The sequence below is a fragment of the Colias eurytheme genome, chromosome 1, assembly GCF_061535395.1.
Source record: "Colias eurytheme isolate Ceu_HAF_F1 chromosome 1, ilColEury1 Martin Lab GWU primary, whole genome shotgun sequence".
NCBI classification, from domain to species: Eukaryota; Metazoa; Arthropoda; class Insecta; order Lepidoptera; family Pieridae; genus Colias; species Colias eurytheme.
Window position 1 is genome coordinate 11,471,132 of NC_142980.1, and position 13,044 is coordinate 11,484,175.

The window sequence follows — 13,044 nt, forward strand, 5'->3', positions numbered from 1 at the left end:
GTGGCCTAAGATGGTACGCGCTTCCCTAGAAGGTACCTGTTCACTCTACGCTTGATTGCAGTCAGTACGCACGTACTGCTGAAAATACTAATTATATTGTTTTGAAATTTATTCTGCCCTAATCTTAGAAAATATTAATTATGTTAACAGGTCAATGCTACTCACTAGAGATACGATTGTAGACAGTGAAATAGATTATTTGAAAAGCTAGTTAAGAGAAGGTTTAAATATTAAAATTCTCTCTACTACCTTAGTCTCTATAATACCTTAGTTAAAAGTATGCATACGCTTGTAAACTAATGAAACACATCAGAAAGCGATGAAGGGACAAAGAAAAATGTGATCAAGTTTATCATTCCATTTCATTTCTGAAACTGAACGTGTGAACTTCTTTTGTACAGATTTCAGTATTTTTAATTTTTTATATTGCTGCTTGTAAGAAAAATTTTAAAGTTTTGTACTGTCAATGGCCAATGCTGTGAATTTAAGGTGCTTCTGAAATTGTTATTAATTATATTTATATCAATTACATGTTTGAGAATAAAATGCTCAATTATTATAAACATTGATATTTCGCTGCAAATATTTTTCCTTTAAAACTGATAATAAAAATTAACTTTTTGCGAATATAAAATTATATCCTATAGGAAATGTATTTCGAAAAATAAATAACTTAACTACTTATTTTGCAATAATACGTAAATAACTACCATTGAAACGCATTATTTTCGCACACTTCACCTAGTTTGCATTGTATAGCCATACATGGACAGCCGTCCAACACGCTAATGAAAAGCGAAAGCATCCAAATTAATTGGTTTCAAACTCCAAGGTGGTTAACAAAATGTATCGTAAAATAATCTATTTTTATCACAATCCGAAATCAACATTGGGGGACCCTTAGTCATTGTAACATTTAATTATGCAGCGTTTGGCGTACTGCCGATTGTACCTGCTAGGTAGCCTAGCATTTTGGCTGAGTTCCAAATGATTACATTCACTGAACTGTCAAAGATAAGTTATTTTAGATATCTCGACATTGAAAATTTTCGTACGTTGGCTACACAATATGAGATGTGAGATATGATTTAAGTGCTTTTTAATTGTTATCGCCGTACTAACGAGCCTGAAAACGGACACGTTTAATCTCATCGTCTGTTTTGATTGATTGAATGTAAAGTAAACGTTTTGTTATAGAGATTTTAATAAATTGATGATACAACCCTGATTTCAGTGCTACTAATATTTTAATCAAATTAATTGCATTAAAAATTAATTAAATTATAAATATTTAAAACAACAAAATTTGATGGATAATAATTTGTGTTCGTACATGACAGTGTTAATCATCAATTAGATAATTAATTAAACGTAATTATTTAATTGAGAGTGAACTTGGCTCATAGATTGCTTGTCTCAATTATTCATTACCAGGGTTAACGTCATTGCTATGTTACATATTAAATTATGATGATGTATTTGATTTTTTATGGGTCCATATTAGTTATTTTTTTCTCTAGTTGTCTTATGTGTTCTTATTATCTACTAAATTTGAACCTTATAAATATATAGAATGACCGTCGTAACAACTGACATCGCTTTGCATTTTTACACTTCGCACTGCACATAAAACGTTTAAGTATGGTACAAATAAAAACATATTAAAAAATAAAGAGCCATGTCAGTCGTAACGCAAGCAATAAAAAACCTCATTTTAAGTTAGTGTTTATTGTCTTCTCCAAAATCGATAGACATTGACAGAGGAATGCGGACTTAGATCACAACAATATTGTAGGACCGCTTATGGTAACGGCGCGTGGAATCACGACAACGAAATCCTGTAACATGAATAGTAAGGTCACGAAGAGTGTTCGTGTGGGGTCCGCGAAGCAACGTCAAGCGGGGTTGTAAAAGCGAAGCTAGAGGTATACGGTGTTAAATCCGAGGTTGGAATACTTCCTAGAGATAAGGGACTTGGTGTGAGCCCGGTGGAACTTGGCGCCTACGGAGATGTGATGGAGAAGGTATCTGTCCTCTTTTGTCGATCTGGCGATGTCATAGTTGTATCCTTGCGAGTAGTAGCTGCGGAGGGCCCTCTCACCCCACGTCTGGGGCTTCGGCCTCTCCACCGGTAGCCCTCTGTTGCGTCTGTCTATATAGTTGATGAGGTCATCGTAGTAATTCTTTTGGAACTCGTAGAGGTAGTTGTATGTGGAGAATTTCGGCCTGCGATGCAAACGACATTCAAAATATTAAAAATAAATCATCCCAAATAACTGTCATTAAATAAAATTATTGTAAATAAACGACAAATTATGTTTTTATTTTCTTTAAAAACAGGGATGATATTTTTAATACTCGTCATTAGTACTTCTCTATTATTTACCGTAGTAAAAAAATATGTTTACCTGACCCAATGTTTGCAAACAAGCCTCTTAGGCTTATCAGCATCTTCGGGTTTCTGTGGCGCAGGAGTGTCGGCTACTTCAGCTTGGCCCTCAGCAGGGGCGGCTCCTTCGGCGGCCGGTGCACCATCAGCGGCAGGGGCAGCAGCATCAGCGGCTTGCGCCTCCTTTGGCTTTTCTTCCTCTACCACGTCATCCCACATCTCGATGCTTTATCTTTAAGACTAAAAACCACTTCATATTATTAACTGTTGTTGTTGAACACTTGATATGCATTCACCATTTACGATCACCGCACTGTCACCAACCTTTTAATGGATTAAGAAGTGCGTGTGGACTGGTGTATCGTTCGTTTGCGACTGAAGCCGCTGTCCCCCAGAGACATAGGCAGCCTCTCGATTTATCTCCCTTCGACCCCACCTGGCTGTCGCAAGCGATGTTAGCTTCATTGGCAAACGGTCCTATCGTTTGCCAATGATGCTCTGTCAATACACAACCGTTCATCAAAATATTCGTACTAATTTCAGTGCCAATTTTCATTCCTCACTTTGAAGTACTCGAACATAGAGAGCGGTTAGAAAAATGTTTATCATTTGACACCCGTTTTGTCTCCCTAAAAATTGCAATTAACAGAAAACTTGTTACGAAAATTTCGGATGAGTATTGCGTGGAAAAGAGCCAGGTTTTGTCATGAGATCTTAAATAACAGTTCAATATCGTAATTTGCGCTCCATCTATTTTTATGTCACACAATAGACTGGCGTCACGTTATGTGCAACAGGTGTTCGTTAATTAAGCGACAGTGCTGGATTAGTTAGGATTAATCTTCTATTGTGAACCCTATAATGATGTGGACATCGTGCATTATAATGTCGATGTCTAAATAAATGAAAGCACTGAGACATTTTGACAGCATTTCCACCTGGTTCTAAGTTGCATCTTGTCTGAAAGTTTAGAGTATTAACATTATGTCGTCTACTCATTTATAACACTCATTTATAAGAATTTTTATACAAATTAATTAAATCAAGATCACAATTTAACATTGTTCATTGCAAAATATTTTCCCTTTTTATGGTATTATTTTTTATACCTACGTTTACGTTACACACGTGCCATGTTATATAATACGAAATCTGCACGAAACTGGAATATTAAAAATAGCTATATCAGATACAAAATCACTAATAATTATGGTGAATAGAGTGTGCTCAATAGAGAGCAAATTGGCAGAAAATTACGAATAAGAAATAGGTAATTTCTTATTTTTCATCGCAATTACGAAAGCCACCTCTCGCACCCACAAATTTTAAATTAATAAAACCGTTATATGAAACATTATATTTTTTTTCTTGTATAATTTTAGTATTAACTATCTATATAACTCGATATCTTATTAATTATAAGTATAATTTATAATTATATAAACTGTGATTGAAAGCCAGAATTAAATAATAGTGCATGCACTCTGAAATAATAAATTAAAGATTCTCTATTATTCACAATTATTCTCGGAAATGATGCATTCGCATCTCAGTAAATTTATAAACATCGTGATCTTTCGTCTAATTTTTCCGTGGTTTAAAAGTTTTTTGCTTTTTGGCACTAGTGGTATGTCCGCTATGTCTACCGTCGCTCATAGATTACAGCTGGACTCTATTTTAAACATTTTAATGTTATTATATAAGTTGATGTTTAGTTTTATTTATTTTTAAAACCCTTGAGTTTGTCAAATTATCGCCGGCATACAGAAACATTATAAATATTCAACCATTTGATAGGTGCGTAAAGCGTCCATTTTATTAAGTAATTTATCTCATCGTGCCTATAATTTAAGAACATAAATAGTTACGCGTGTCCCACATTCTAAAATAAACTAAATAAATAATATTATCTTGAGTAAAAATTCCGTGGGATGAAATATTAAATTGAATATAAAACACCACAATATTGTAACTTTTTTATAGAATGGTTGAATGTCTATACATATTTTAATCAAATGTACGTATAATTAGAACGTTTTAAAACTCTATAAACCGCACTAAAGCCGCTGTTAAAATTTTACACGGGAACACGAACACGAACATGAACACGAACACGAACACGTTTTAGCAAGTATAGAATTAATCTCCGTTAAATTATCTCGACAATAGTATGCAAAATATCTTGATTCCTTTAACTAACAAGGCTATAATACTAAATAGTTGCCAAAATAAGGTGAAAAAAATTTTTCGATCGTAAAGCACTCTCTGATGTTTCGCATCATGAGTCGTGCAATAGTTTAAAATTAAAAAAAAAAAACAAGCTATTATAAATAATCCAAACTAAAAAGTAGAAAATAAATAAAAGTTAAAAAAAACTAAACAACGCGCTTTTTATAAAAAATGCTTTATGCTTCTTAAGATATTATCGAAATGATAATCACTCTACCTACTCATATATGTCAATAAAATATCTATAACCATTGACACCATGCACCCCACGCTTTTTTAAAATAAAATAATTTTTTTTTACTCACACTATTATTAGACAGTGCGCGCACAAGCAACTTTGTCTCCGCAACTATTTTGTCTCCGCAACTATTTTGTCTCTCCCACCTATGGGCTAGTATGAAAGTGCGCGCACGTAGCGACGCAACTCCCCATACAAATTGATGGGAGAGACAAAATAGTTGCGGAGACAAAGTTGCTCGTGCGCGTTAGCTCTTAATTTATATTCATTTAAATTTTTAACACTATTTTCTTAATTTAAATTCATTTAAGAGCGAGCGCCCACGAGCAACTTTGTCTCCGCAACAATTTTGTCTCCGCAACTATTTTGTCTCTCCAGCCATGGGCTAGTATGAAAGTGCGCGTACGTAGCGACGCAACTCCCGGGAGACTTTTTTGTCCGCGGGTTCGGAGACAAGCCCGCGACGCAACTGTCGCCCTATCTATTGGTTTCAATGCAAGTGCGCGCACGGCGACAAAAATGTTGCCAGGCGACGGCCGCCGGCCAGTTGCCGCGTAACCGGCGTAGCGATAATACCTATTTATGTCAACGTATTTATTCTCGTACACAGTAGTTTTAACCGACTTAAAAAAAAGGAGGAGGTTATCAATTCGGCCGGTATATTTTTTTATGTATGGACACCGATTACTCCGAGGTTTCTGAACCGGTTTACGTGATTCTTTTTTTTTTTTTGATGCGGAATGGTGTGGAATTGGTCCCATAAATTTTATTCGGATAAGCCCAGTAGTTTTTATTTTATGAGCATTTTTGTCTGGTCTCGATGACTTAATTGAAATGTAGCAAGTAACTTTGATTTATTTCCAGGTAACCGATTGAGCTGAAATTTTGTATACGCATGTAAATTGGATAGCGATGAAACATTATTATGAGATAGAGCTGATTTGATGATGGAATCGGAAGGTGGCCATATGAACTTAGTAATATATTGACTCAACTTTATAGAGTTTGAGCTCGTTTGATTCGTGTTGAAAAATACACTAAAAAGTATCTATTAAATAAAAACTACTTTACTTTTTACAATTACGATTACATATCTATACTAATATTATAAAGAGGAAAGGTTTGTAGGTACATATGTATGGTTTTCAGTATTCACGCATAAACTACTGAACCGATTACAATGAAATTTAGCACACATATAGAGGGTAACTTGGATTAACACATAGGATAGGTTTTATCCCGGAAATCCCACGGGAATGGGAACTATGCGGGACAAGAGCACAGACCACAACCGTCTCTTCGAAAACCATGTTGATAAATGAAGAAAATTTTAAAGAAAAAGTTGCGTTGCTGTCGCTTTCGTGTGCGCATCGTTCAAAACTTTGCGAGGAGACAGCGACAGAGACAAAATAGTTGCCGGGCAACTAAGTTGCTCGTGGGCGCTCGCTCTAAATTTATTTTCTATTTTTTAGTTCGGTTTTCTATAAAAAACGTGTTTTTTAGTTTTTTTAAACAATTATTTATTTTATTATCGTACTGTTTACAACACATCATAAAAAAGGAAAAATGTAGAATCTTATACTTAAACCTCAGACCTACAAATATTTATAATTCTAGAGCTGCATTTAACCGTAGCCTTATTATAGCGGTTTATGTCGGTTACTGTACAATTTTCTTCTCTCCAGCCTTTATTAACATTCATTTATGGAAATAATTCTTTTGCCTAGATTTGTGGTGAACCAGGTCTAGGTTAGATTTAACAGAAATAATGTATTTATCATAACTTGAAAACTATAATATTATGTTTGGTGTCACACTAATTATAATGTTAGCCAAAAAGTAATAATAATAAATCTTTAACATACCTTCTCGTACTGTCAACATAATATTACTCAATGTTTATTATAGTTTGAAACTACAAAGCGTTTATAACACGCAGGAATAATTTATATGATACATATTTGAGTTTAAATTATATGTAGTCTGTACACTGAATAATCGCCACGAATACTTGGAACCTGTAATACTGAAAATGAGCACTAGCACTCATTTACTTTGATATACTAAACTGATGAGAAAATTTGTTGAGGGAATTTAATTACATATTTAATTAATATTATACCAGCATGAACATGGTTTATTGTACATAGGTTAATAGGCAACGTACTGAATAATTAATATTCTAGAATGTTATTAAATTGAAATCAAGTATCACCTTTGAACCCTTTTTTTATAGTGGGGAAATCTTCCAAAGATACCCACGGCCCCCGGGGATGGAGCCAAGGGTTATGTCGGATTCTTACCGACTAAAACCCCACTGTGTTCCGTCGAGCCGCGCAGTTAGCCGGGGCCGCGGGTACATCACCTTTGAACCCTAAGATGGTCATTTGTGGATACTTTCGCATAAGTTTAGTTTTACTTTTATTATTTAAGTTTAGTTTTACAGGGCCAATAAATGTACAATAAAGAGTAAATAAATAAATAAGTATCAGTTGTTTTAAAACTTGGAGATTACCTACCATTATGGCACTCTAATGAATTAAATGAGTGATTAGCAAGGCTAGAGTTTGACCAAAATCCCTAAGCAAGGCAAGCAAGTAAACTAGAGCATTATTTTCCTGCGCATCATGTTTGTGCAGACATAATAAGAGCGCCTTCACATGGCCACTTTAGCAGCGCAACAGCAGCACTGCAGTATCGCGACTGTTAAGGTGTCAAAATTTCATTGTAGAATCGGGCCACCACGTGTGAGATGAGCCAGTGTTGTAAGTGCTTGTAAGTGCTTGTAAGTTGTAAGTGTATGTAATAAGTACTGTAAAATGAATTTTATAAATTCATTGGCATTGTTGTGAGGCAATTACAACAACAGGACCCTAAAAAAACTGGAATGAACGATGTGCATCATTTCCTGTTTTGTTGTAGAAATGTATTCAAATAAAGTGCGTCACTTTCCAAAATTCCAACTCCTAATGTGAAGACGCCCTTAATCCGCGCAAACATAACCGCTGGACGTCAAGTTTGAAGTTGTATTTTGTATTATGTAATACACCGTCACTATAGTAGCTAAACGCTACAGAACGGACACTCTCCGCCTCCCGCCAAAATTAAACACACATGGTCCACATTTTTATACAGGGACGATACGCAACGAAGATTGACAACATTAAAATTTTATTATTTTGGATTTGTGATTATCGTTTTTCGTAGAAAATGGTTAGATATTGTGCTGTTTACGGATGTATTTCATCAGAATAACGCGAATTTTTTTTTACGCTATTCAAAAATGTGCCAACCATAAAGCGTTAACACACACATTTGCAGTGTCTACAGTGTGACTGTCAAAACGATAATTTTGTATGGAGTGTCCGGGGTGTGACACCGTGTTGACTGTAGACGATAAGATTCATGGAGAATTGTCTACGTAAACGTTTGCATAGCGTAAGATATTGTTGAGGGAACTGGGCTTAGTCATATTGTATTAGGTACAAGTAACTTTGTAATGCATTTTGTTTTAATTGGTAATGTTACTGCGACAAGCGCCAATCAATGTGTTGTATATTTCAAAATGGGAAAAAATAATAATCTTTCCAAAAGTGGTCTGCCCTACCTTTCCATTGCGATAGTAATTTGCTGATCACGTCTATATAATATTAATTTTAGATATATTAATACTAGAAGAAAACAAAAACGAACAGACGAAACGTACTATCCAAAACCGATAAAGCATTAAATATGTCATCCTCATATTCGAAACTATACACTTCAATAATTCTAATTAGCGAATTGGTTACATAAACACGCCAGCCCATACCACCCGCTAAGGACGCCCACGCTAAAATTTGATGGAGCTAATCTAAAGCACATATTGTTGTTACGTAAACCAAAACAGGTATTCAATGCTGAGCGTGAAAACTTGATACGTTGTTGAAAACTGGCAGCGTTGTTGTCCAACCGAGTCGTATTTGTTAGACGAGACTTTAACATTTTTGTTGTAAGAAATTTCCCTTATACGAATTTTTTGGTGTAGAAAGAGCTTTTGTGACTTATGTTTGGGGGTTTGAATTTATGTTATATCGTTTATAATTTTTAAATAGTTAGTGAGTGGTGAGTTAATATGTATGTTGGGTTTGAATAAAGTATTCGGATTCCGAAATTCAAGAATAGGGTCCTAAATATTTTTAAGTAGGTAGGGCGGGCTTGGTCGCCTGATGGTGGCGACCATCGCCGCCCATGAATTTTTTCAGATTTAGGGCTACTGCAAATGCATTGCCCACTTTTTAACAGTAAGGCATTAACAATAAAAAATATGATGCCCATTTTTTTATATTGATATTAAATATATTTTCATTGATTACTTTTTAATATCAAGTACTTGTTTGTTTCAAAGTCTATAAAATACCACTCGCAGACCTTATAGTTTTTGTTAACATTTTTTGTAACAAAATTTTACTTTACCTACCTACACACTAGTTACCATGAATGCTATTTAAGCTACGAAAACAAATGACGTGCACGCTAATAAGTGTTCAGACGTGCTAATACTCTTAGTATTTAAGGGTCTCTTTGAAAGCATTCGGTGTCTGGCTGTACTTCCCCTAATACATTCGGAGGCTCATATTAAATTAATTTACCTTGACTAAGTAAATACGTTGCACCCTCTCAGTTTATGTTGCAAAAAGGGTACTTGTATCGGAGTATTTGTTGACGCAGACTTGTTGAGTTTTTCTCATTTCTGAGTATGTTTTTACATGTTATTTTACGCTATTCGCCAGTTTACTAATTGCAGTATCACACTTTAGATTGTACTAAAAATGAATGCATTTACGAGTATAAAGAAATATATGCATTACCATCAGTTCCAAGAAATATATTATAGACGTCTCTTTTATAAGCTTTTCAAGGTGGTACACGATGCGTTCTTAGAACTGAACATTTCTCTAGAACGTAATATCATAATATTTTATACTAAAGGAAAAAAAACATTTAAGGCGTTGTAGAAAAATTTAGATTTACGGATAAACTCATTTTGTATAGAACTCTTTGCCCTAAAAAGTAAAACCTCAAAGTAAAATGTCATAGGCTTGTTAACTTGTTACAGTTTAAGGGTTTTTTAATTATATAATGTACCCATGTAACGTAATATTTTATAATATCTTTGATTACGTTTATGCGTACCCGTTGGTATGAATTTATAGAAAGTGTTAAAATTAAAATGCTCAATTTATTATTTTAATTTTATTCCATGCTCTAACTGAACGTAATATTACGCAGTCAGTCTCTGTCATCTCCACTCTTTTTAAACTTTTATAGCAATTTTCTCAGAAGTAATTATCTTGTAAATTATATTTTTAATTATGAACCAGTTTATCTTTATTAAGAATCTTTTTAAGTTTAAACGTTTGTTATTAGGTATTCTTATTATTTCAGAAAGGTATCATTATTATTACTTTAAAATTTTAATAAATGCAAAGTCATTATTTCAATTGACACGCTCACATGCATATACTTAATACAAAAAAAGATTCCATCTTTTTATTATATTTGACAATAGAAATCTTTAATGACAATTTTTTGTGACTAAAAATGAGATGGGTACATTCCATTCCTATGCCCGACAAATCTTTCGTAAGATTTGATGATTTGTAAATAAAATGTCAAATCATTGCTAAAACAGGTCTAAACAATGGCTAGTCGACTTATCATAATGTAGGTAGGTACGTAAGTGTTGTTGTTTTTGTTTAAAACGCAGGTGCACCAATCCCTCGCTCTTATTGTCTAATGGGACGGAAATATGACACACAGATCCTGCACAGGACTGACAATGTACGTGATTTGGAAAGTAAGTGGACTATCTACAGAAGCTATAATATACTGAACATATTTCTTAATAGGAATGTGATCATTCTAATTATTACATAGGTATAATCTATAGAGGTGTAAGTTAGCGAGGACGTAGTACGTACTGTATCGTTCTAATGGAATTCAATCCTATCGATAAAGAAGGGTGTGTTAAATCAGCGAAGCTTTTGATAGATGGCCGCTAAAGCATATAACGTAAGCGTCTGATAAATCATGACATGATTTTAAACAAGTTTGGTGATACATTTATCATACATTTTAAGTTAAATTTTAAACTAGTAATGAGTTTAAGCTTTGTGATTGTTTGTTAGTTGACCATAATAAAATGGATCAACATTCAACCATCTACATAACTCAAATATTATGTAGATGGTTGAATGTTGCTTATAGCGTCATAATACATAATATACATCCATACTAATATTATAAATGCGAAAGTAACTCTGTCTGTCTGTCTGTTACTCAATCACGCCTAAACTACTGAACCAATTTTCATGAAATTTGGTATGGAGATATTTTGATACCCGAGAAAGGACATAGGCTACTTTTTATCCCGGGAAAATGACGCAATCCCGGAAATCCCACGGGAACGGTAACTATGCGGGTTTTTTTTTTGACTGCGCGGGCGAAGCCGCGGGCGGAAAGCTAGTAATATATAAGTCACAACTAAAGCGTCACTTAAATTATATCGATGCTATTATATAGGTATTAGCTAGTACCTTAGGCTAGTACCATATAATCAACAGAATCATATTATAGTCAATATGCGGAGACAATTGGTTACTTATACTGGATGTACTTATGTCGATATTCTCTTATGCTCCAGCAATTAGTACAAATGGGACTATTACCTATTGATGTATGTCTAATGTACAGTGAATTAACAATTATGTTATACCACTTAGTTACGTACAATGTCATTTGCTAAATAGGTATTAGACAGATTCAATGGAGAAACTTTCTTATGTTATTATTGTTATGTTATTATGCACATAGTCATAATAATTCATAATTATCTAATTGATACTGAATAATAATTTATTATTTAATAGGAAATATTTTTGTATCAGCGTGCATTATACTTTTTATATTTTGTTTTTATACTTATTGCACGCCTCATAAGCGAAGCGTTGAGGTGGGTACTACTGTCACTTCGCGCAAAACATCTGATTTTTCAAACTTAAAATGTCTTTATGTATCATACATTGCACTTGTAAGATAATACATACACACACATATTAAGAAAAAACACTATTTTTAACGTTCATGATATTTTTGATGTCATTTTTGTTATTTAAACTAGTTAAAAAACAGTTTAAAAAAGTTCTGTCTTGGACGTCCGTGTGTCTGTATGTGCGGATCCTTTTTCTTGTTAACACGATAGCGACCGAAATACTTTACTAATCGAGTCTTTTTTTTTCTCTTACGCTTGAGTATGCTCAGGAATAGAACCCTTTCATTTTTCAGGGTCTGATTCGATGTGGTTTAATTGTTATTAAATAAACAAAAATAATAATTAATAAATATTTATTAAAAAAAAATTATGAGGCGTGCACTTTTGGATTTTCCAAATTATTTTCCTTTTTTAGGGTTCCGTAGCCAAAATGGCAAAAACGGAACCCTTATAGTTTCGTCATGTCCGTCTGTCCGTCTGTCCGTCTGTCCGTCTGTCACAGCCGATTTACTCGGAAACTATAAGTACTACAGTGATGAAATTTGATGGGAATATGTGTTGTATGAACCGCTACAAAAATATGACACTAAATAGTAAAAAAAAGAATTGGGGGTGGGGCCCCCCATACATGTAACTGAGGGATGAAATTTTTTTTTTCGATGTACATACCCGTGTGGGGTATCAATGGAAAGGTCTTTTAAAATGATATAAAGTTTTCTAAAAAACATTTTTCTTAAAGTGAACGGTTTTTGAGATATCAGCTCTCAAAGTCGTAAAAAGTATGTCCCCCCCCCTCTATTTTTATAACTACGGGGTATAAAATTCTAAAAAAAATAGAGGTGATGCATGCTAATTAACTCTTTCAACGATTTTTGGTTTGATCAAAGTATCTCTTATAGTTTTTGAGATAGGTTGATTTAACTGTAATTTATTATATTTGCTGCTACGGAACCCTTTGTGCGCGAGCCCGACTCGCACTTGGCCGGTTTTATTAATTTTATTGAACAACACAGATTCGCAGTAATTAAAGTATGTGGTCTCGATGCAGCTCCCTGATCGATAAATTTATATGTTAGAAATAATCAATTATTTTATACAGTACTTACCTAAATTATTAATAGACAAAAAATATTCGAAATTTTCTTACAATAATAT

At 33.9% G+C, this 13,044-nt stretch overlaps 1 protein-coding gene across 2 annotated transcripts; it reads right to left on the reverse strand.

Moving 5' to 3' along the window:
- Nucleotides 1-1,712: 1,712 nt before the first annotated feature.
- On the reverse strand, nucleotides 1,713-2,854 carry fln (flightin). Of its 2 annotated transcripts, none has more exons than XM_090113826.1 (3): nucleotides 2,714-2,854; nucleotides 2,409-2,639; nucleotides 1,713-2,226 (listed from the first exon to the last, which is right to left on the reverse strand). In XM_090113826.1, exons 2-3 carry the CDS (start codon nucleotides 2,606-2,608, stop codon nucleotides 1,920-1,922), a joined length of 507 nt encoding a protein of 168 aa, XP_089969952.1. In that variant the 5' UTR covers nucleotides 2,609-2,639; nucleotides 2,714-2,854; the 3' UTR covers nucleotides 1,713-1,919. The 2 variants fall into 2 exon arrangements, with proteins under 2 accessions (XP_089969952.1, XP_089969883.1); XM_090113757.1 differs by having other exon boundaries at nucleotides 2,409-2,629; nucleotides 2,714-2,852.
- Between the last annotated feature and the right edge of the window lie 10,190 nt (nucleotides 2,855-13,044).

Coding starts and splice junctions, on each gene's coding strand:
- fln (XM_090113826.1), bottom strand. CDS start 2,608: ATGTGGGATGACGTGGTAGAGGAAGAAAAGCCAAAGGAGGCGCAAGCC. Junction 2,227..2,408: donor GTTTGCAAACATTGGGTCAG/GTAAACATATTT, acceptor TTTGCATCGCAG/GCCGAAATTCTCCACATACA.